Source organism: Saccostrea cucullata, unplaced genomic scaffold (genome assembly GCF_032062105.1).
Source record: "Saccostrea cucullata isolate Sc308-1 unplaced genomic scaffold, CSIRO_AGI_Scuc_v1 ctg340, whole genome shotgun sequence".
Taxonomy (NCBI): Eukaryota; Metazoa; Mollusca; class Bivalvia; order Ostreida; family Ostreidae; genus Saccostrea; species Saccostrea cuccullata.
In genome coordinates this window covers 200,078-225,913 of record NW_026932925.1, presented here as the reverse complement: position 1 = coordinate 225,913, position 25,836 = coordinate 200,078, and the positions used below count along the sequence as shown (strand labels likewise).

At 30.8% G+C, this 25,836-nt stretch overlaps 2 protein-coding genes and 1 long non-coding RNA gene across 3 annotated transcripts; all 3 read right to left on the bottom strand.

The window, feature by feature from the left end:
• Window positions 1-826: 826 nt before the first annotated feature.
• LOC134236532 (uncharacterized) lies at window positions 827-16,322 on the bottom strand. Its single transcript, XM_062718710.1, has 8 exons — window positions 16,120-16,322; window positions 12,750-12,786; window positions 9,214-10,325; window positions 8,812-9,100; window positions 5,162-5,436; window positions 2,725-3,390; window positions 1,105-1,869; window positions 827-888 (listed from the first exon to the last, which is right to left on the bottom strand). Exons 3-8 carry the CDS (start codon window positions 10,172-10,174, stop codon window positions 827-829), a joined length of 3,018 nt encoding a protein of 1,005 aa, XP_062574694.1. The 5' UTR covers window positions 10,175-10,325; window positions 12,750-12,786; window positions 16,120-16,322.
• A 925-nt stretch (window positions 16,323-17,247) lies between these two features.
• On the bottom strand, window positions 17,248-19,939 carry LOC134236537 (uncharacterized). Its single transcript, XR_009985628.1, has 4 exons — window positions 19,863-19,939; window positions 19,710-19,767; window positions 18,479-18,501; window positions 17,248-17,337 (listed from the first exon to the last, which is right to left on the bottom strand). It is a non-coding gene; the product is annotated as an uncharacterized LOC134236537 (long non-coding RNA).
• Window positions 19,940-20,808: 869 nt separating this feature from the next.
• Window positions 20,809-24,768, bottom strand: LOC134236519 (uncharacterized). The gene is made up of 5 exons (XM_062718696.1): window positions 24,694-24,768; window positions 24,460-24,540; window positions 21,255-21,495; window positions 20,992-21,108; window positions 20,809-20,903 (listed from the first exon to the last, which is right to left on the bottom strand). Exons 2-5 carry the CDS (start codon window positions 24,517-24,519, stop codon window positions 20,809-20,811), a joined length of 513 nt encoding a protein of 170 aa, XP_062574680.1. The 5' UTR covers window positions 24,520-24,540; window positions 24,694-24,768.
• Between the last annotated feature and the right edge of the window lie 1,068 nt (window positions 24,769-25,836).

The following is a 25,836-nucleotide window of genomic DNA, read 5'->3' as shown; positions in this document are numbered from 1 at the left end:
AAATGTGCTTGGGAACTTTGGTACAAAATATTTTACAATAACTTCAACTTACCGACAATCTGGGGGTATTTTCCACTCAACATCGACATATGTATATTGAAAATCAAAACCATCATACATTTTCCCTAAGCAATATTCAGTTGGAGGGGAAACTCCTCTAACAAATTGTCACAAGAGACCTCAAATTGCATCTCATGATCATTAATGGCATGCGCCAGGCTTTTTTTTACACATATTATGAATCCTGCTTCTACCCCCGGGTATGAAAAAGGGCAAAAACTAAAAGTATATTTTCATACATATTTTAAACACGCTGTCTTTTAAACAAGAGAAATAAAACAAAGTTACCTAAATCATTCGGATATATTAGATTTTTTAAAAAGATTTGGAAAAGTTTATTTTAGCACTAACTTTTTGAAACTTAATATGCAGAATGAAATATGATGTAAAGTTTATGAAACTTTCCCAATCATTACAGCTCAAGTTTGCAGAGACTTGACGTCATTTTCAATTATGACGTCATGCATTTGTAGTTCAGAGAAGTTCTTGCACAGTTTACACTGCAATTTTCTCTGGGAAGCCATATCGTACCTGCGTTTTTATGTAATACTAAGAGATGCAAAAGATATCTTTGAGAAACGTGTCGTCTGACCTTAAACCTGCTGACAGAAATAAATTGTTTATATTGTTTTCTTATTAGTGAGTATATGTACTAATAAATCAATCTATTAATAACATTTTATTCTTTTTAGATTTTTTTTAACAAAATATAATAAAATTATAATACCTTTGCAAAGATGATGTGCAAAAATGTTTTAATTATGAATTAGTTCACTTCATTTTGTGTTGTAATTTCTGCCTTTTCCTTTAAAATGTCATTCGAGCTTCCTGCATAAGGAAAAGAATTATTAAGAAGTTCAACAAATACGAAATATTTTGAAAGTTTTTCAATCCTGTACATGTAATAAACATTACTGTTTCTACTTTAAGAAAAAGACAAGATCATGTAAATTATTTTTTTTTCTTTAAATATACCTAAAGTATTTCATAGAAGTATAAGAAAACACATTTTAATACACTATATTTAAGCATAATATTATTTACCTCCTTTATACGTGTTTCCGTATGCCCAAATATTCATTTGCTCTCGTGTAAGCTTTAACAAAATATGTGCAGTTCTAAGTTTTTTGGAGTCGTCAGTTTTGGAGCCTTTTCTTAAACTATTGGCGGCAATACCTATTATTACGCCATCAGCAAGAACTGACGCAGGAATAAATACTGCCTCCGCGCTTGTAATGGCTTTCGCTAAAACCCTAAGTATCAGAAGTGGAATGGATCCAATACTACAGAATGTACGTAGATATGCAGGAGCTACATCTAAGGAAGCAGTAAACTTTTCTCGATTTTTTTCCTCTAGAATCTTCAAATACTTATCTAATTCTTTCACAATCTTTTCAAAGCGTCTTGAATGTTCCTGCAGTACCATCTGTTGTCGACGAACAATACTTTTGGGCTTTTTATTACGAGCAAATTCCGCCACTTTGGCTCCGATAGTTGTGATTGTTCCACCCCCAGAAATAACTCCTCCAGCAATTGTCAGGGCAAGTGTTGCTCCTCCCGTCACAGGTGAGGCGAGAATTCCAGACACCATAAGGATAGTTCCAATCAAACTGGTGGAAGATCCAACAATACTGGCGATATTTGTGCCCTTCCTTCGTTCTTCTAACGTTTTCACAAATTCTAGACAAAGAATTTCTAAGGCGATATTCGAACGTATCCAATTTTCGAAATTAAACTTCAGTTTAACAAGGTGGTTAACAGGGCCCCATAATTGCTGTAACTCTCGTCTTTTCCAGACTTTATTAACACCTAAATTTTTATTCAAGTAAAAAAATGCGTCAAACTTTTATTGCAAACATAAAATAAATTATGAAATCAATAAAAAATACACTCCATTCTAAATTTTGAATAAAAAACCTTTTGTATCTGGAATTAAGTTGGGTTAAAGTGAAAAGGTAATTTGCTGCCTTAAGATCTTCATACATATAATGTTTCGAATTTAGAAATTTATAATAAGCCAGTTTATAACTTTCTGTAATTTTCACTACTTTCTTCCCTGAACTCAATCAGTGAATAATGCTCATGCAATTGTGCATGATGTACATTGATTCGAAGAGGTAATGAATTATATACATGTATGAAATATGTGTAGATAGAACATTATTCAAGCTAAAAAGTGTATTCAGTCACAAAGAATCACGGAGAGAGCAATCAAATACTTTTCAAATACCAGAGGTGGGATTACATGCCTTGGAGCAGTGAGCATCCACTGCTGACTGGTCAAATATATCGACTTTTTTCCCGGTATATCTCTCACATTTTAATTAAACTGCCATGTTAAATGGATATATGGTCGATTTTACTTTTGAACATCTTATGAGGGTTAAAGATAGATGGGATGGCAATGGGATTTTGTAACTGTATTTATAAAATTAGTCACTCTACCCATAAGTATCGCTATAAATAATGAATATTCTTCCTTGAATATTTTATTCACAATACTGTACATTATTAACCTACATCAAGATTTACTTCTTCAAGAATTTTAGGTTTCCCAATGAAAATCTCAGTACATCATGTAAATCCAGCCATGTATGTTGTTAAGCCAGTTATTTTTTATGACTAGCACTGAAATACTTTGATTAAACGAAAATGAAACATTACCTTGTGATTCTTCTGTTTCATTTGGTTTATTTAACCTGCAATTACAAACATTGTTGGCATCTTTGCAGGTAACCCTATTAAAGTAGCCAGCGGAAGCTTTGAAGAATGTCATGTAATAGTCTTCGTTTGCTTGTTCTGTATTTGGTTTATATTCAATCCATTTAACGGCACAATCTCCATTAGATTCTTCTAAACTTACAGTATAGATTGGCCACTGGTAATAATTTGCAGCTGCAGAAAGTTCGATCTTTTCGAACTCTACACCATCTTTAAGGAGGTTTACGACCATTTCGATATCAATGGTTGTCTTCTGTTGAATTTCCTCTAACAAACGAACATAAAGATGTTTATTATTTACTATTTCCGAAATAAGATGATCTAAAATTAAATCAAATTTTCCTTCTGTTCCAAATATTTCCTTGCTGATACACTTGCAAATTGAAAAAGAAATATCTGATATATGGTCTATCATTCTGTCTTCCATTTCAGGGTGTGATAAAACTATTGCATGTTCTGAAGTAAAACTAACTAAGGGAACACGTCTCTGTTCATCGCAAAAGTAATCTGCTTGTGGATCCGTCTTGAAGTCTTTTAGTAGTATCTTGACATGGGAATGGCATTCTAGATCTTCTCTTGGAATGGTCAAACAATCAGTTTTTATACCATCTGGAAAATATATAATATTACTTTGTTATTTTATACTTTAGCCAGTACAAAAACTAAAATTAACTAAAACAGTTAAAACAACAACAAAACAAAAACAAATAAAGTGTTTAAAAAGATGAAGAAATGTTTTACCTTTATTAAACACAGATGGGCCAAGATATCAACAGAGTGTAAAAATTTGGTTTACAAACATCTCACAAAATTACCACTTTAATTCTCGAATATAGTTACATGTGAATATTTTGTTAAAATAAATAGAACAAAAGTTGTAAAGAATTGCAAAATTAATCAATGATATCATAAAAATAGGCTAGCCTACTAGATTTGGGGATGCAAAGTGCCAACAAATTTATTACATCTTTCCAATATTGAGATTTTGGATACATCAAAGAGATAAAGGTGTTCAAAATAAAAAGTACCAGCTTCTGAGATTATCAGAAGTCCAATGGTACAATTCAACAGAAAATAGTCATAATCGTTCATTTCGTCTTTTATCAGTATGGATTTATCTGACTTATTCTACTGAAGATATCCAACATCGCAACATCTCCTTAACAATAATGTACGGTAGATCTACTCGTTGCTTCGCAACGAGCTCATCTTTGTTTTTATCATTATTAAGGTCTTCCTTTCAACGACAGACCTTCTTATTCTGTTGTTTGGTATTCTTTTCAACATTTCTTCTTATTATTATTCTTACCGATTTGGTGCACGCGATTTCTCGTGAATGCGTTGATGGATTTTCATGAAACTTTCAGCAATGGTGCCAATCATATAAACTTAAGGCAATTTCTTTTAATTTTAAGACGTTACTTCCGGTCGCGAGAAAATGTTCCACGTATTGCAGTCCTTATTTTTTTAAAGGTTTGCTTTATACTTTCTACTTTGTTTTGCACATTTTTTAAAATATGAAAAATAAAAAAAGATACAAACATTCCTAGAGTATTGTATAAGCAATACACAACCCATAGAGGAATCCCTTTCCTCTATAGGGTGTCATTTTATTCGACCCTGTGTATGAAAAAGTGCCACCAAAATATGGACCTTTCAGTTATTACTTGTTAATGAATGAAAGGTCTTGGATTAAGACGATCTGCATTACAAAGAAAGATGACGTCTTTGAATACCATTTGACACATATGCATGCTTTGATCAGAACAACTCAATTTATGTGGTTAAAAACAAATTATATACCAGAAAATCAAACTTGATCTATGGTTTGGCACTATAAAGCTACTCAGAAAGTTTCAAATTATGACAATCTCGCGCTCGTTTACAACATTTAATTTAGTGCATCACAACATTTATTAAGTGCATCATGGATCCTATCGTGAACCCAATTATTAAAAAAAATAAAAATTAAGCCATAATTCCGTGTTTAATCAGTGACACAGAACGAAACTCAAATCTGATCTATTGCTAATCAAGGTAAAGACACATACTAAAAGTCACCTTAATATCTGCAAGTATTTTGAAAAAATTGCGGAAATCCTCAAAAATTGAGAAGGTCGTAATTCCGGGAAAAATCATTGAAAGGTAACGAAAACAAACTTGATCTGTAACTCATGAAAATACACTCACATATCAACTGAATAGCTGCAAGTGTTTAGAAAAAAAAGTGCGGAGAACCAAGTTGGAAAGATTGACAGACAGACAGACAGACAGAGGGACAGCTAGACGTACGGACGGAGGGACATACAGACATAGAGGAAACCTATAGTCTTCTTCGGTTTCACCGGTAGGGGACTAATAAATAAGTCCTGTTAATTACCCTTTGTAATAAAGTAAGGCGTTTCTGGTGGTAGATGACGACAATTACATCCCTCTTCAGGTATTATTCTATTATATTTGAGGCTGTCCTCTTCAGCAATCTGAAGTAATGTGATGTAAAAGTGGCATCGAGTTCTTCTTTCTTTTGGATGAAAAGATACCCAACGACTGTGTTCCAGAGAATATTTGAACACAAAGATATCGGTCTTCAGAGTTTCTGCTGCTTTTTCTAGAATGGTATCATCATTGTCATTGTCATTTGCACAAATGGTATTTCTGGAAAGAAAAGGATATCAGATTTTTTTATTCGTGGTTGTAACAAAAAAATTCAAGGAATAGTAGTTACCAGATTTTGTTATCTCTTTTGGATGCATATATTTTACTCTCTAGTGACAGACTAATAGATTGACACAAGAAAATCAATATCCTTACCACTTCGGAAAGATGGAAGAACAGAAAAAATTATATGTCACTTATTGCTTCATAAGAAATGTACGGGAGCCGATTAAGGACGTAACAAAAAATAATTTTGAATTCGATATAACGAATTGTCGAATTTGTTATAACAAATTTAAATCGCTGAAACAATTTTTTAATTCGTTATAATGAATTTAATCTGTTATAACAAATTTGTTGAACTCGTTATAACAAATTAAAAAAAAATTGTTGATAAGATTAAAACTTGTTTCAATGCATACTAAAACTTCTTAAAACAAATTGAATTCTCTTAAATGAATTAATTTATTTGTTAAAACAAATTAAATTCATTTAAACAAATTCGACAAATCGTTATATCGAATTCATATATATTTTTTAATATACCATGATTGAATTAGATTAAACGAATTTAATTCTCAATAACAAACTTTAGGCTTGGTTTAAAAGAATTTAATTTGATATAACATTTTTTTTCAATTTGTTTAAAAGAATTTAATTTCTTATAACAAATTTTTGAATTTGATCGAACGAATTTAATTCGTTGTAACAAATTTTTGATTTCGTTTTAACGACTTCAGCAAATATGATATATCAGCTGAAAATCATGTTAACTAATTCAAAGAAATTTATGACGATATAAAGAGCAAGAGCCATATGCATCTTATGCATAAAATGGCCCTGTACTTATATCAATTAATTATCTATCACCCTCTTTCCCATTTCATATATCAAAATAAAGTAGACACTTTGCGCTTTCATTTTCTATAAAAAAAAAATTGTTTTGAGAATCTAGATATTGGAAACAGGTTTGAGAAATTGCAATGTTGTTGAAATTTGCAGAAAACATGCGTATTTGACTCACTTCAGCAAAGAATTAAAATATTAGCACAGCCCATGATCCAAAAAATAAAACATGCTTTTTGATCTTCAAAAACAGAGCTTACATTATGTATTTGCATATTTTGGATCATAGGTTGTTCTCTACATGAAATATTGAAAAATTGCTTCAATTTTACTTTATTTACAAGATATGAGGAAAATGACGCATTTTATTATGTCATAATGCATTGACCTGATAGGAAATTACGTCATAATTAATAGCTTCGTGTTCCCCACCACTCCAAGTGATAAAAACTGCATTTTCAACCTAAACTGAGAGAAATTCTCAGGGCCAAATAAGGCCAAATAAGGCCAAAAGTAGCTCTTGCTCTTTGTTAAAACAAATTCGAAAATTCGTTATATCGAATTCAAAAATATTTTTGATAGGTCCCAAATGGACATCCGCAGAAATGTGATTAAAGGCACAAATGTTTCTTTTTGATAACTGGACACGACAAGAAGACAAGGATTCGATTCTCTTTCACCGCTTCGCGTCATACCTTAGAAATACATAAAGATAGTGATTGTTCCTTCACCGAGCGCCCGTCATGAGAAGTGAAAATCTCGATTTTTTTCGGACAAGACCTTCAAAAGTGAGGCCTTTGTCACGGTTGCCGTTTGTCCGATAAAGAACTCTCACCTCTCAATAGCCCTGTATGCTAAGGTATCCATTTGAAGCCCTACACCGGAATATGATGACATCTCTTTAAGAGTGACATATTTTCAAATACGACGTCAAACATCATTTTATGAAGCAATTAATTTTCATCGCTCTTATAATTTGGAAAGACTTCAATGGAAACATGTATTCATATGTTTTCATCGCATCCAGGATAAAGATGTTCATAGGAAATACGGCTTAAAATATTCCGAAAGTTTCATTATAATGCTGTCATTATTTTTATTAGCATGAGTTTAAATTTAGAGGGAATTCTACTATTGCATATGTATGTATGGGTTCTCTCCCGAATTCGGCCAAAATGACTACACTTGCATCAACTGCTTTTCACGTGAAACGTATAAAATTCGAAAAAAAATATGTAGGGCTTCCAAGATTGTGAGAGTTCAACGATATACTGATAACCGTTTACTTTGAAATTGATTGTATTTTCTTTAAGACAAATTCCTTAACCCGAAGAAAAAAGCAACAGCGGACAACTTGCTCCAACCACTTTTCAAAATAGTAGGGACAAGAGCTCTCTCTCTCTCTCTCTCTCTCTCTCTATATATATATATATATATATATATATATATATATATATATATGTGTGTATATATATATATATATATATATATATATATATATATATATATATATATATATATATATAAAATATATAATATTTAATATATATATTAAAGTAATGTCAAATTGTGTGGACGATCTGATTTGACGCTCAGTCAATGACCATTAAGGGAATAATATCATCAAGACTATTTCTCCAAGTTTGTGGTGGGGCATTGTGTCCGCGTGGTACAATAGTAACACCGTCTGTTCTAGTGTCACAAAGACGGGAACTGATCCTTCTATTGCGGATTACAATCAACTGGTTGGAGATGGTTCCTTCGGATGTATACGAATGAACTGAGGTCCTGTTTCGCAGCAGGTGTTGACACTGCTTAATAGCCTTGTTTGCCGAGTATAGATATTAGTTTACATCCATTCACTGACAAGTGGTGGCGTCTCGATGTGAACAAAAAATTAAAAATACTCGAGAAGGACGTTAAATACACAAACAATGAACTATATGCGGTATATTGCATATACTTGCCCCCACAAAAGTCAAATTTCGAAAACTTCCTGAAATGTGCTGAATTCAATAAATTTTATGAGAAATATAAATTAACAGAACATATTATAGTTTCAAAGCAGTTTATTCACAATTTTTTGTTTTTATGACGTCACAAGCTAGTCCGATTTAATATCTTTTTCAGAAAGAGGACAAAATGGACAAATTTTCAACAATTTTAGCTTTAAAATTTATAGAGCGCAAATTTGTTCAGGAGCAATATTTACATATTTCATTGATATTGTCATTCCACACATTATATCAAAATATTGATCCTGAACACACATGCGCTCGGTGACTTTAACTCAAAATATCGACGAAATATGTACATTTTTCTGTAGAATTCATAAAAAACTGAAATTTACGTCATGTTTGTGACGTCATTTCGTACATATGACGTCATTACTTATGAAAATATTCAGTGCTTTGAAGTCAGCATTTACTTGTTTACCCTTGTTTAAGATCTTAATTAATATACCTCCATCAAAGTTTGATTTGGGGGGCAAATATTGGTTATTACCGAATAAAGTTCCTTCAAACGTACCTGATCTTCTCTGTACTTGAAACCGTCGTAGTCCCATACACTTCTTTTGCAAGGCATTCACAGATAGTACCCGATTGCACTTGTTGCAAAGTGCGCCCATCCTCTTCAAGAAAATCAAGCAACTTTTTGTCGATCTCTGACTGGTTTTTATGTCTGACATTTACAAACGGTTTCTTTCTTCGAAAATTGTTCTTGATTATATCTGGATGGAACCATTTTTGAAAATGCGAAAGATGGGTATGGCTTTTTCTTGGCCACCAAGGCTTACAACAGCATTTCGAAGAAGAATCTGTAATTTATTAAATACAACATCGTATGAACCATTTAGTTTTAAAAGAATTTCTGTAGAAATCTATAAGCATAGATCTACAAATGTAATCAAATATCTAAAACTTGGCTTACTTATTTTTTTATTAATTTCTGGTAAAATTTCCTCTTGAATGTCTGAAAAAACACCTGTTATGATAGGTGTTTCCATCTTACAAAAACAGGAATGTGAGGGATAACAATCAACTGTAAATGAACTTTCTGAGTCTGGTATCAAGAAGAGGATTAAATGTCCATGGAAAACCTGGTTTATTTTTGTACAGATCGGACGAATTAGCTGTTTCATTTCACCAGCACAAATATACAAATCAATACTAAATATACTTGCAATCGATAAAAAATCTCCTTTTGATGTTATTTTTCTCTTTGTCAAATGAGCAGCCAAAGCTTGGGCTTCAATTGTTTTCAGGTATTCTTCTCTTTCGGTTTCCTCCTGTAAATTTCCTAATTTTTGTAATTGGTCTTCGCCAATGTAAGTTTCATAATCAACTAGTTTTTCATATATAGTTTTTAATATGTCGTCTTGTTGGTGTTCAGAAACGTATTTTTCTATTAATTGAGTGCGAAAGAGATTTCCATAAACAAAACAGCTTACGATTTCAGAAACAGAAAAGTTCTTCCTCTCGCAAGTTATTAAAGGGGACAAGTCAGGATAAAAGTTTTCGGATTTAAAAACTTGAAAATCGTTAAGGAACCGCTTGTCAAAACAGCGTTTGTGATCTTTATTAAGATCTATAAACTCTTTCCAGTCGTCATCTTCAAGACAAAATTTATCAAGTCTTCGAAAGGCTGGAGTCTTTTCTTCACAGAGGACTTCTATAGCCAATGGATTGTTTTCAGTTATTTCTTTCAGCATTGGCCAAATGTGTAATATTTTTCCAAACTCAGGGAGTATAAGTACCACTTCTTGTTCCAGTATTTCGGAGGCAGCATAAAGTTCTCTCAATTTAGGAATCCCTGTCTTTTGAAGCTCTCTCATTTCATCCTTGAATCTCTTTTCAGTGGATTTCGTGTCAACTGATTCGGTATTTTTCATTTTGAAAAGTTTAAAATATTCTTGGTTCTTAAGTTCTAATTCAGCTAGATTTTTTGCTTTTAACTTTTTATCAATTTCTTCTAAGGGCCCTGAACATGTTATCTGAACTTTCTTTGACTGTGTGATAGACTCCAATCTTTCAGCATCGTCACTGCAATAAAGAAAAGGGGGCATTGCTGATATGTGTAGCTTGTCGCTTGAAAGAACTAAACAAAATATCATATAATATCAATATTGTTGATAATATGTCACCAAATGATTACAATTTGAAAAAAAATAATGTTCATTGAATGCTCTCCAAAGTTTATCAAATATAATTTGTTTGGGAAAAAAATTAGAAGAATTATAGTTATGTTCAGATCATGATATTTCTCGAATTATACAAGGATCCTAACATTCTATCGTTATAAATGTATAACATAAATGTTTATGGAATAAAAAGAACCGTGAAATCTTATTTATAAAATAATAATTTTCTAAGTACTTTTTAAAGATGTTTTTTGTCAAAGCATGTTCGTAAAATAAGATCAAAATACCTACAGTTCTACCCCTCCAAACCTGAAAATAACTTTTTATGTATCTTCAACTTTATCTGATATGTTCCAAAACTATGATAAACTTTTGAAAACCATTCAAAAACGGTTACAAGAATATACAATCCATTTCAAAATATTCATAAATATCGGGGAAAAACATTTCAATTTGTTGAAGATTATTTATTTTAAATGACCTGTGTACCAGATGTGTACATGTAATTAGACGCAAATCACCATTTGGGCCAAAATCCGTTTATATAAAACTAATATTGAAAAATGTCTTTGAGTAATATTTTTTTTTTAAGTTGTAAAGTAATTTGATTTTACATTTTCAGGTTTTATTGTGAAATTGATCGAGATTCCTATCAGACAGATCTATACAAAGGGTCAGGCGAAAAGATGTACATGTACCTGTATTAAATCCAAAGTGTCATTTTGACATCGTTTTGGTAAATTATTCTATGTAAATTATTCTAAGAAACTAAATCAAACCTAAGCTTTCTTTCGTTAAAATTTAAAACAGTTTGTAAAACGACTTAGTCTGCTATATTTCTTGAATCAGGCTCTACATATCAGTGCCTCTATTCTAGTTGTTTTTAGTCACCATTCAGAAAAATGAGCGATAAACCCTCATCACCTGCATACGGAGTTTATGTTTCTTAGTTGATTTGATACACAAGAGCATGCTCTACGTATGTATAATTTCTAAATCGACGTAAATTTTTGACAAACAAGTTGATGAAACAAGAATATCAGCGGTCTAGTTTAGATTAATCATTTCATAAGTTCTATGTCAGAAAAATGCCATTTGTGAGTAAGTCAAATATTGACTAATTTTTACCTAGTAATTGTTACATGTAGTTCATTATCTATACACTGAATTGACAACTGATTCGTTTTGTTTTTTCCCGATCATGACAAGGAGCACTCGGCGGGTGTGACCGGTCGGCAGGGGATACTCATTCATCCATGGCACCTCATGTTTTGGGGATCCGTGTTCTGCTCCTAGTTTGTATTGTTTTATGGACTTTTAAACTGGAATACTCCATATATTTCATTCTCAACTGAGAGAGGGGCGTATTCAATAAAGCTTTTGTGAAACACTCGGTAGCGACTTATTATTATTATATTAATATTTGTATATTCAACAAGAGGATAGAAAGATACAAAAGAAACTTACAATAGTTGCAAAGGTAAATGCAGTGAACAAACAAAACTGCATATTAATGCATACTTCATTATTATTTCATCATAAGGAATGCAGTTGTTTTCAATTTAAACAAGAAGTCAATTAGCCAGAGCTCACTAGTTCTGTAATGTCCCCGATCTGATTAAATGATTATACTCAAGTTCAGATGTGACGGAAAATAGGTACGGACAGACGCACAGATAAAGAAAAAGTTGAAATCGGATTCTTACAAATATGAATCCCAACAAAAGTCATACGAAAAACGAAGAGTTTGCTTAAATTTCAAGCATACATATATGCCACGTGGGTATTGATGAGATAACTGCGAGGAAAATTTATCAGACACACACATAGACATACACGTGTGAAACACTCCTTTAATGTAGGACAGGGGATATAACAGTATACTGTATACATTGTCACTGAGTTACAGTAAAACTCGGTTATAGCGATATCACTGGGTTCTATGAAATTACTTCGCAATATCTGTAATTTGTAATATCTGTATGAGGAATTCGTTGCATTAATTAACCTGGGGGTACAAGTTAACTTCGCAATGAAATTGCAATATCCTTGTTCATACTAAACGAGTTTCAATGTTTAACTGTTTTAAACTGTACCATATTCATAAAAAAATGCCTGTAGAATAAACATGTAAAACAAAGAACTATTTTTTAGTAAAAATTACATTAGATTAATTACATTCAATAGTTTGATAAACAAAATAAGACTTTGTGTATTCTGTGTAACTTGTTCTCTTTACGATAATTTGTTTGAATGCAATTTTTTTTAAAAATGATTCTTTCAAATTGCGTTCCTTAAAGTACAAAAATGTAAAACAAAAACTTACATATCAGGGACAGTCTCGACATTAGTGTCTTGTTGATCTAGAAAATCAAAAAAAAAAAAAAAAAACAATATAACTTTGATGATTCTTGAACCTAATGCACTACTCAAAATATCATTGAGAATGGTTATTTTATTATATTTTGAGTATAACGAGTGCGCGGGTATGTTAAGGCAGCACATGGACCTGAATTCGGCGAATTAAGACTTCTTTATAATTATGTAACACTAATAAATCGGAAAAGTCAAGCATAAAACTTTTTTTATAATTATGCAATCTATAGACTTCATTGGGACTTATACTACATGAAGCACTTCACCACGACGTCACCACGTGACGTCTATAATTAGAAAATATGCCTTAATGAAAAAGTGAAAAGTTTAACACTACCCCGGGGATAATTGATTTCAATTTGTAATAATAATTATGTAAAAACATTTCTGTATCATGAAAAGTGCTGCTAGAATCCTACTGTCTTATCACAGAAATAATTATTCAACACTTTCTGACGAAACCTTCCCAAAATATTTACATTTTGTTCATAACATCGAAAAAAAAATGCAGTAATTCCCGTAAACCATACGATTCTAGCAGCACTTTACAAAAATAATAGAATAAGAACTTTAGATAGAAACAAAAATTAAGTTTCAAAGTGTGCGGCGTAGTGTTGAACTTTTGCATCTTATTTGTTACGAACGACAGAGGAAAGGCTGATCGGCAAGTAAACACCCTCCCTGCTTTAATTTTACGAAGATATTGTTGAAGTATATTGCCATACCTTATTCATAAGCTTTATTCCCACATGAATCACACATGATATTCATTCTAAATGCTTTTAAACTCCGATTTCTTGTGTTTGTTTACATGAATTCTCGTTACGTTTCACTTTCACTCTGCTACTGCATGATCAACAGTTATGACGTCACGGGTTTGGTATTTAACCCGTGTGACAACTACAGAGACCCAGAAATGACAAAATTCTGTTTGTATAATGCCTTTGCATATTTTGATTAATTTTTACGACCTCAAATCAATCTTAGATATCGATTATAAGAAATTGTTATCTCTAAACTTCACGTCATATAGCTTACTATGACGTCATATCATATAGGCAAGTAGAATATTTGGTTGTAACCTTAACCTACCTGCGTGTTCCTCTCAAAATTTATATTTTTGTGAAAGAACTGAATGTGCATCGCTGTTATAGTTATGGAAGCTTCAACTGAAATTCCTTTTTTTTTAATTTTCTAAGTAAAAAAGCTAATTATTTCAAACAAAAAACACCTCAAAACATTAAATACCATTATAAACATCTGACATATATATTCAAAGATAAAAAAAAAATTTACCAGCATTTATACGAGGGTTGTCCTGTAAAAGCGAAGACAAAGCGTTTTTCTCAAAAAGTAATGGACGCTATAAGTTAAAATTTTCAGTAAATGTTTATTTATCATATCTAAAAACATTATAATTTTTTGGGGTATTCTATGCACAAAAAAAAAGATTTCGTTTACTTGAATGTACCCAGAATACGGTCCTATGATTCACGGCCAAAAAAAAAAACAAGGTTTTATTAAAGAATACACAAGTATTAACTCGAAATAAAAGTTTTAAATGCAAAAGATTGGGATAAAATAATTCCTATTCGATTCCTTGGTCCATTTTGTGGTATTTTTAAAATTTTCAGTGATTTGGTTTTTTGGCAGTTTCCCAAGAATTCGAAATGGGAAAGTGGTAAACACAATAAAAATGATTCCGTTTGTTGACGTTTCGGCGCACCGGATGTCAGTTAAGTTTGATTTTGAGGTTGTAATGACATCTTATTCAGATACTTTGTATGAATACTGAAGAAATCGAGTCCCGAGGTAGTACAAAACATATGAACAAACTGCTATTGTGTCATAGCAAATTACGCTGTCACCGTCGACCGTCGATATAAGTTTGTCTATTGGTTGGATAATGGTGAGAATATTGTCCATAACTTACTAATAAATCTTCAAATGATCTCATGTGTGTGTGTCAGATTGGTTCTACAACGGTTTATGTAGACCAAAGTCTTTGCATCAATAATTAAATTTCATAAAATAAGTGAGACAACTCCATACATGTCCAAGAACGAATTCGATGTCGATATCGACGATATCGACAATATTATGTCGATATCGTATCGATATCGAATGTGATCAGCACTCTTAATTGGTAATACCTGGTGCCATATTTAAGACTCTATATGACGTCGATGTCGTCGATATCGACAATATCATGACGATATCGTATCGATATCGATCCTATTTGCACAATTTATTTTCACATTGAGGTATAACATACTTTTACAAAGTAACAAGCGAAGTGAAAATTGATTCATTATTGGCATGAATGTGAAAAAAAATTATGATTAAGAAAATTCAAGGGTTGTTATTGTTTTAGATTAGATTTAGAGTAAGATGTTGGGTAAGGGTGAAAATTCTTTAAAATGCTTTAACAATCATGGTTCGATATCGATACGATATCGTCGATATCGACGATATCGACAGCAAGGTAAACTTACTAAACACAGAAGTGATGTAAAAATAAAGTTTTTGTAATAGGGTGAAGATTGGTACAGTAATATGCTGTTTACAATCATGATTCGATATCGATACGATATCGTCGATATCGACGATATCGATGGTAAGAAAAATCTTTGTAAAAGTAAAGTAATTAAATATAAACACATTCAAAGTAACAGGGAAGGTATTTACCAAGGGCTGAGCAAACATGATTCGATATCGAAGCGATATCGTCGATATCGACGATATCGACACTTCAGGGAAAGATTTTTAAAGAAAGTTTTAAGTAACAGTTCTGTAAAACACCATATAAAGGATGGAAGCCACAATTCTTGGAACAACCATTATTCGATGTCGGCACGATATCGAGGATATTAACAGTAAGGAAATAATCTTAAAACAGGAAGTATTGTAATAAACACACGAGAATAGAGAAATATTATAGAAAACTATAAAAAAATAAAAAAAAAAGTAATGTGTCGATATCGTAACTACATCGTGTCTTGGACATAACTCGACTTATCCAGTATTTTTATTTTAGAAAAGGTGAAAAGTGCACATGTTTACCTTCGTTATCATCGTGCACCGTAAGGCGATAAAATACATAACAGAAAATCTCATATTTTGTTTACTTATGCATATATCTATTTGAAATTTGTTATGTATATTCATAATATATGTACATGTAGTAAAAAGTAGTGAAAAGAAGTGAAAATTTCATAACGCAGTGATGATTATATTTGACAATAGACAACTTGACCACGATTTTACTGGACAACCCTCGTATTTATACATGATTGTAGTTAAAATATTCGTCGACCTACCATCAACTTGATTTGAAAAGGAAATCCTCTCTCCATCTGCCCTATTCAAAAATATTTATTTTTAGTCTGATGTTTGAAACATTATGCATTTTATTTTTTTTCAAAAATAATGTTTTATAATGTTTAAAAGTTGTACTTTAGATAAAATGTCATTGGAAATAAGACTACATATTTTCAAGTTCAGCAATAAATTTTTGAAACATTTTGGAGAAATATAGAGTGAATAAGAACGACCACAATGTATTCAACAGTATATGTTAAATATCTACAGAGTTTGTTTGTAGTTTGTTCAACGTCAGAAGAGCACTTAAGGAAAATTTCTGCTTATAAAATATACAATGAATTTATAAATAGATATGCATGTATTACGATAAGATATAATATTTATTTAATGTAGGGAACATCAACAAATAAAATAAGTTCTGAAGAGCTTTAATCCAATTACAATGTGGATAATCTACAAAAATTTTAAACAGTTTATTTATATTATTTATGCTTTATGCTAAATTAGACAAAATTGAATAATCACTCTCTCTTACCTGTTTTCTCTTACTGTTCCAATTATTTGATTGGTGAAAAGAATGATGGATAAAAATCAAGCACAGTTTAAGCACCATTATTAGTGTTAAGAATTCACAAAAAAATGCAGGACAAAACACTAAAAACATACTCATATCCTTATAGATATATTAGAAAAGTTTTATTTCAACATTTTGCAAGCAAGCTTTGCGTATTTTTCATGAAAGGTAATTTTAAAGATTAACTTTAAAAGAGCATTCTTTAGATTCTCTTTTGATCAAATAATAGCACAAAAAGTCAATAAAAATATTACCCTTCAGAATTATTTTATCAGATATGGATATTAAATTCTCCCTTATTAAAATACATACATACATAACACATCAATTAAGTATGGTAAAAAAAATGTATGCGTTCTGCTTAAAAATTTGATATTTACTCACCAATAATAATAATCGTAAAAAAAAAAAAAACTAAAGAGGGCATATCTGAATTTATGATCCAAAAGATTTGAAGATGACTATAAAAATATTGCATAAAGTGCACACTGTTGTATTTTATCCGATTTGTCAATGTTTTCAAAAAAATTATAACGAGCTAAATATATATGTTTACAGAGATACTGGTATATATGAAAATAATATGGGTTGTACTTACAGAAATTTAAGATTATGCCGAACAGGCCTGACCTGACTTCGACTAAATTTCAAAAGGTAAAAAAGTACTTTATTAAAAAGCTTTAGATCAAAAAGCACCGAAAATATTTGCTTATTACAACAATTTACTATTTAAAACAACACTGCAAAACACAAAATATTATCTACATGTAGTGTACGTCCTCAAATATTACGTATGACATATTGAACTTTAAAGGTGAAAAAAAAATAAAAAGATCCAACATAAAAAGATTAGTATTTTAATGGTCTTCATCAATTTTGATAACAAAATGTCATTCGTTATATACTTCATTTGAAACGTAGAAATGATATCTCAAATTCAGGATCGATCATGACAAGGAGATTAGGCTGATGTGACCATTCGACAAGGGATGCTCACTCTATGGCACCTGATCCCACCTCTGATATGTATTCTTATTAAGCAGAATTTGTGCAAAATCGTATGCGTGAAAGAGAAAAGACTTGCTATTGCCTTCAACTTGACATTTAGGTATATCGTCGACGTATTGTCAATTAACAATGGTAATTTCTATTCTTATGTCAATACGATATATTCCGGTGAGCCTGAGATAAATATACCACAGAGTCTGACATATCTGTTTCGTATTAGAATATTTTACTTGAAAAAAGACGCAAATGATCATCTAATAACAATTAAATGACCTTGTCAGAAAACACAATGTATAATTAAGTCAAATGCTGACTGACGTTTTTCATACTAAATGTTAGTCCATTATTTATAAACTACATGTAAATTGACGATGGATTTTTCCGTTATTTCCCGATCATGACAAGAAGAACAAGGCGGGTTTGACCGGTCAGTAAGGGATGTTCACTTCTCCATAGCACCTGATCCCATCTCTGATGTTTTGGAGGTCCGTGTTTGTTTTGCTCCTATTTTGTATTTTTTTATGGACTTTTGATTTTGAATACTGTTCGTTCTCTCCATATACCTCATTTTGGAGGTCCGTGTTTGCTCTGCCCCTATTTTGTATTGTTTTATGGACTTTTGACCTTGAATACTGGTTGATATCTACCTATGTTTTTTTCAAATGTATTGTTAAGAATCGGTAATCTCTGAATCAAAATTAGTAATATTTACAAATAGAGTCCTGACAAACCTTAAATAAACAGATTTTAAAACAGATTTGAAAATGCCATACCGATTTGGAGTTCATTTGTTTCCCTGAAATGATTTGAAAAAGGAAGTTTTTTAAACTATAATTTGATATAAAATTACATTAAAAATTGTAAATTTTGTTATTTTCCAAATAATGAGGACAATTTTTTCACGTTTTAATTTTGATATCTTAGACTCTAATTTTCTCAAATGCAATATTGTTTTAAAATTCGAATTACTTTTTCCTTCTTATATTATTATTTCACTTATATTTCATTATTAACATTTTTAACACTTTTCAATTGCACTGAAAATTTTGATGAAATAATATGAGTGGTGGCAAATTTTAATATTAAGCCTAAAGTTGATCTGATGTATTGAACTGATTTAACTGTGCAAATTTATTTATTTTACAAAACGTTAGGGAAACAACTTTGATCAAAAAGGAACGTGTACAATCCATGTGTATATGAGTTTTTAAAACCTACAGTTAAATTGGTAGTTTTCAAGGAATATGCAGGTATGCATAATTATGTATGTAAAACATGTATCCCCCCACCAGCACCAAATAAAAAATGCCAATCATTTTTAATTACAGTTTAATTTAAAATATTTAATTCTTTTGTCAGGTATGACTGATAAATCATTAATATTTTTTTAAAAAATCAATTAAAAATTTTACATGCATTACAGATTTTCTTTAGAAGAGATGATGATGTGTCGTTAATTTGTCGTATGGTGTAAATTTTTTTTGTTAATAAAAGTCATTAGTGTACATATATAAAGATGATATATACTGTGTGTATATGATGTGAAAGATTTATTATTTCCGCGATAAATATATCTTGAAAAGAGAAATGATGATAGAAATGAAAATGTTCAGAACTTTTATTTATTTATTATTTAACAGCTTGCATTCTTGCATATTTATTTTCTGTAAGCCATGAGAAATAAATTATTATAAAAAATTTAGATTAATAATCCAATCCACACTTTGCAAAAGTTGTTCCCCTTTATTTGCTCAACTAAAAGATCAAAATGAAAAAAAAAAACATTCAAAGTTTCTCTTCTTTAAACCACCAAACATCACAAATTAACATTAGTATTTTTAGTTTACTTTCAGTCCAGTCCTTTGACAGTGAAATACCAATGTCAATTTCTGTTTCCTTTGATAAAGTTTAATCTTTGAAGGGCAATTGTGAGAATTTATTGATTTTATACCTGAAAATTACGGATATTGGACAAAACTCTTAAAATCTATGGATTTGAATTACCTATCAGTAAGTGGTACAGTTTCTTGATCAACATCACATTTCTGCTTCCTTTGCTTTCCTAAACAAAGACAACTTTACGTAAATTTCTTCAGTTGTTTATCGTTATGTAACATGAATGAAAAAAAAAATTGAAGTCATATTTCTTCTACTTACTTCTTTTACACCAGCAGCATCCAATCACAACTAAGATGGTTACAGTTACCAATGGTACAATAGATGCAGTAGCAGCAACAATACTATAAAAATATCAATTCAATTGATATAAATACTGAAGAAGAGAATGCAATTTACAGTAAATCTAATTTCTTCACTGAAAACAAATAATCGTTAACATGTAATACAAAATGTTTTTAAAACTTTGATCAATGCTCAAAACATATTTATAAAAAAAGAGATGTTTGTAAAACACTTATGCACCTCCCCCAATTGGATTTCTTTCAAGTCTAAGGGGGATAACTCTGACAAAACTGTCACAATCGTACCCAAAACAGATTCAGCTGATGAATCTGAAAACCAGCTTTCATTTCAGTATGTGCAACCTCTGCGAGGAAAATGAACAAAAACAGCATATAACTGGAATTTTTCTAAGTCCAAGGAGCATATATAACTCTGTCCAAATGGCCTGATCGTGCCCAAAACTGAATTTGATCTAGATAATCTTATGATAAATCTGTATACCAAATTTCATTTCAATATGTGCAACCTCTGCAAAGAAAATGAACGGAAACTGCAAATAATTTTAAAAGTCCAAGAAGCATAACTCTGCTAAAAATGGTGCAATCGTTCGGAGGGGGGGGGGGGCATTTAATAACTTAAGCAATTAAATCACGCAACTTATTTGCTCTTGAAGCAATAGACAAAAAGAAAGTACAGTCGTTTATTGAATACATATGTGAATGTTTTAAAAATCTGTGTATTTGCTGAGCATACATGTATCTATTTATTGCTGCAATGTAAGATTCTAGAAATTATTTTTTATAATTACTGAAACAGACCTTCAAGTTGAATATACCATTTCATTTGTTCCTACTTTGAACGAGAATATTTACATAAAGTCTCAAACTGTGAATAGTTTAAAATGAGGTGTTTAGCAATAGACTTACGTTTTGTCCTCGTTAACATCGGTTTGCTTTCCTGTCGATTTCCTTCGATCCGTTTTGTTACTTGCTCTTATAAGATCATAACATCCTTTGTCTAAAACAACATAAAAAAATTATCAAATGAAAAATTAAAATAAATAATATAATTGTTGGAAAATGCCAGACGGATAAAACAACATTACATTTGTAAGCATCTGTTGATAGGTAACGTGCTGGGCATGGTGGCTTTAAACCTGAGCAATTGCGGAAGTAATGAGGTTGTATTCGTCCACCTTGTATGTTGAATTCGGTACAGAACCCTGGAAAAATATTTTTCTACCTTTTTAAGTATCAATTTAGTGATTTTTTAGTGAAATTTGAAATCTTTCCGAGAATAAACTAAGTATACATTTTGAGTATATAATTATTGTGAATAATTTTTTAAAAGTGAAATTTGAAGTCTTACCGTGAATAAACTTAGACGGGGCGCAAACTTCCACAGTTGCATTTTCAAAAACATTTATTACACAATGGTATACAAAGTTCGATGAGTTTGTACACTTCTGATTCTGTGCTTTTGCTTCACAGTTTTTATTTGCTGCAGCATTTGCTGCTTCTACTGAGTTTTGAGGACAGCGAGGAACTTGGACAGCAGTCTGCACAGCCTCTTGGCAGTATCCATCATCGCTGGCTGCTCTTGCATAGCACTATAGTAAAAATATGATTTTAATATTTTAAAATTTTTAGATTTTTTCCTTTTATTTTTATATTTTAAAGGATGTATTATAAGCACCACGTATTGGGACGGGTAAATGGTTATACTATATTTCTCAATAGATGGGAAATGTCATTTGGATAAATATTTGGTAGAAGACCAGAATATAAGTTCATAGATCTTGTTTTTTTAATCTTTTTGTACTATTAGGTTTGTCAATCGTCAACTAATGGAAACTGACCCCTTTTTTATCTGCAATTTATGACGTTAAACAATATAAAATCAATCAATCAATCAATCTCTGCAATTTGTAATCATGCTAGATAAGAACTTATCTTGAATAAACTTCCTAAAAGAACCTTGACATAATTAATTTCAAATGTGACATACTTTGAGCATATATGATACAAACAAACTGTTGTCAACATAATTGAAAATAACAACTTAAGTCATTTTTAATAAGCATAATAAATAGGTTTCACCGTGTAGTTTTTAATTTCTTACTCAAATTTCAAATGGGATTTTGAGTAAAAAAATATTTGTATAGATTTAAATGGATGGCTTCGAAGAGGCAGAATTTTTAACATCATGTAAGGATAACAATATCTTTATATTCTAGAAATTTTTTATTTGCATCATTTTCAATGAAAATATGCCAAGAAAAATGTACGAATCCAGGCATTTTTGTTTGTATTACCAAGCCGTAAACAATAAAGTTTGTTTCAAAAGAAAACAAAAGCAAAAAAAAAAAAAAAAATCATAAAACTTTTTTATATGCTCTTGGGCCCTGGCATCTAATAAGTCAATTTACTACAATACAGATGTTCAACTTGAAAATACATGTATGTACAAACATGGTTTTGGATGTTTGGCAGACAACTTCAGATAACCTTTACAATCATAAAACAATGCAAGATAGAGAAAACTTGTTTCTAATATTATCCAAACTTTAAAACATTTCTTAACGCAGATTCACGAATGTGCCAAACTTATATATCAGTGAGTACTGTTGTTCTTCGAGAAACCGCGAAAAGTTTTCAAATGACCGTGTCATTTTGCAGCTTAATTTTAAAATGTCTTTCTTTCAGCTATCACGGTAATGGTCTTTGAGACAAATATTATAAAGTTCTTTCTTACTGCATCTCCAGATTGTATCATATCATTTTTTTTTTCTAAATATTTTTTTTTCGAAATGCTCCTTTTTATAATGACATCTCGAATATAGGTTCCCAGTCTTATTGGCTGGTCATTTTATAATCGTAACGTAATGTTATTGGTTTCAAGAAACCAAAGTAAACGTTATTTGAAAATCTGTTTAAATATGGTTTTAAAGAGACTCTTTAATACATTCGGTTGATAAAAAAATCTATTAGAATCTATGCCTGAAGTTTTGATTGGTTGGAACTATATCTCTATTTTTCACATTTGTAAGACATTACTTATGCTAACAGCATATATGATCTCCTGACCTTTGAATTTAATATCAAGTCCCTATTTACCACAACATAAACATGTTATAGAATATTTATATGTTATAGAAAATTCAGTGTGTGTATTATTTACTAATTAAATAATGAACTAACAGTACGAGGGTTGTCCGTAAAGTTCGTGGACAACATTGATAATTACTGACAAACATTGATAAAATATATGAAATTATTATTTTCATTCAATTCATGTTTCGTTTTATTATCATGCAAGTTTTCACCAAAAACAAAGCACAGATAGTTATTTTTTTATAGGAATAAAAAAAAAGACATACAATCTTACCCGGAGCACTAAAATTAAAATTCTTGACGTTACCCGACGTCAGAAGCATGTAACTTTTCACAAAATAGTCAAAGTTTAACTCATTACGTTTCTCATGTTTGCTTTAACCACTGATAAATATGTGCACACAATGTTCAGGTTTAACACGTAAAATATTATTTAACAATGCTTGTCTCATATCCTGTAATCATCCAACCTCTGTCCACGTAAAAACGATTTTATTTGCGGAAATAAGATAACGTCACGTTATGAAAGTCATTTTTACAGCACTGCAATCTCGGAATGATGATTTTCCTTCACGCATGTAATCCTATAAACTGTTCCTTCCGTCCGAAAATATTTATATACCACTTAAAATCTAATGAACGGCTTCCTTTACTATGTTTTCCTGATTGTTTACAAAATGTATTGGTCTTTGTAGGTTATCTGATGTCTACGCAGAATGCTTTCACTGCTCACTGCTCCACCTTTTCCGAAAACGTCCCTTTTTTGGAAAAATTCTGATCCGTCTTAATAAGTTCTAACTTTGATTGCTCTGCCATTTTACGACTTCGAACGGTCCAATTTTGCATGTTTGACGTGATAATTTCTGTCAACCTCATAATGTTAAAGTCACCCAGATTTCCGCAGAATTTCATAAAATACAAATGAAATTTTTAAAGTAATACATATTTTTTTAATTAAAATTTTGCGGTGCTCCGGGTCTCCATTGCAAGTCTTATTTTGAAGTCATACTTGAAAACAAACACTTGAAATTGAATAAGATTTTATATTTTTCAATTCACATTTAGTAAATGATTAGAAGTATGCTAATGATAAATATTAATGACATAAATTTTATTTAATTCTTAGATTGTCCACGAACTTTACGGACAACCCTCGTAAGAATGAAAAATGTCAGTCAGCATTTGAATGAATGATACACTGTATTTGCTGACAGGGTCATTGTATCGACCAAAGAACTTATGAAATGATTACTTTGAACAAGACTGCTGCTAAATGAGACAGCATATTAGAGCAGTGGCTGTCTTGAGCGATCTCACCCTCAAATTCTTAAATTTTCGAGTTTGAATAAATTATTTTTGTTTAATTTATAAATATTCATATTCTAAAAGGTTTTAAAGTAAAACAGTCACAAGAATGAAAAATTTGAGAGGATGAATCTTGAACATATTACTTTTCTTACCACAACAATTATTAATGCATTAACTGCCAAGTCTAATCTGGTTTTTTGAAGTGAAACCATTTTCTTTTTTCAAGTTCTCTGCTGAATAAATGGAATGAGTTATATAAGTCAAAAAATAAAGGAAGGAAAACTAATTAATACTGTTTTAAAAGAACAACAAAAGCATTGAACACATGTACGTTTTACAGATACTATAATTTGATATGAAAAAAATAAAGTAGACAGATTTCCTACTTTACGGACACCTGATTAATTCCTTTAAATCATGTGAGTTATAAACCATTATCATCTGAACACACCGAATTCGTGCAAAGGCTGTTAAATATAACCTTGTTTACGGTATATATGTACATGTGCCACGTTGCTATCTTTCAATTCGGAGAACTCCTGATATCCTTTAGCAATGTAATAGTTTACATCTCTTCACCTGACAATCAAGTTTGGACAAATGTATTTTTTCCACTGATAAGAGAGCAACATCTATCTGGTGCACTTGAAAAACATGAATTAATATTTTAAACACTGAATCACATTTACATTAAGATTATGTTTTTCGGTCGTGCATTAATTTGTATTTCTTAATTGCATGTATATATATATCATCCTGCTCTAAGGCCATCTTCACTTCACTAACATGATGTGAAATCCAAATTTTGAAATAAATACTTAGCTGATATGTATTTTCATTAAATTTTCTTTAAAATTCATCATGAAAAAATTGACTTTATTTATATATTTGGTAAAGCGAGATAAAATGACAGATTCTACGTTTTTGTCAGGAGCCAAGAATATTTTCATCTTAAATGTTGTGTTATTACATTGTATTGTTACAGTGTGATAGACTTTTTAGATTGATCACTGTGCATTATTTTCACCTTTTACATACAAAAAGAAAAAAAAATATCGAATACAGGTAAGACATTACAGGACAAATATTTTCTAGCAAAAATTACTATTTATAGTTTACTAGCTATAGTTCATTATATTAGCTACATACGTATATTGATACTCTTACATGTATTTTCTATGAAACTTTAATCAAGAACTTGTTAAAGATAAGGAATTACTTTCATTACATACCAATGATGATTTTTTTCAGGGGGGGGGGGTATTCAAAATAATACATATAATATACAAATTTTTTTTACATTAAAAAAAACTTGTAGGAATAAAATTAGATGAAATATTCAAATCTTAATTTCTCGCAAAAATACTTTAAAAGTAAAATCTTCGATTAATTATAGTAAGCTATATGTAAAGTAAACTTTTATATAGTAAACAATGTTAAATAAATTACTTTTTTTTTGTTTAGGCAGAATGTATGAAATACAGAAAGAAAATCATATAAATAAATACACATGGAATCTATACAATGCC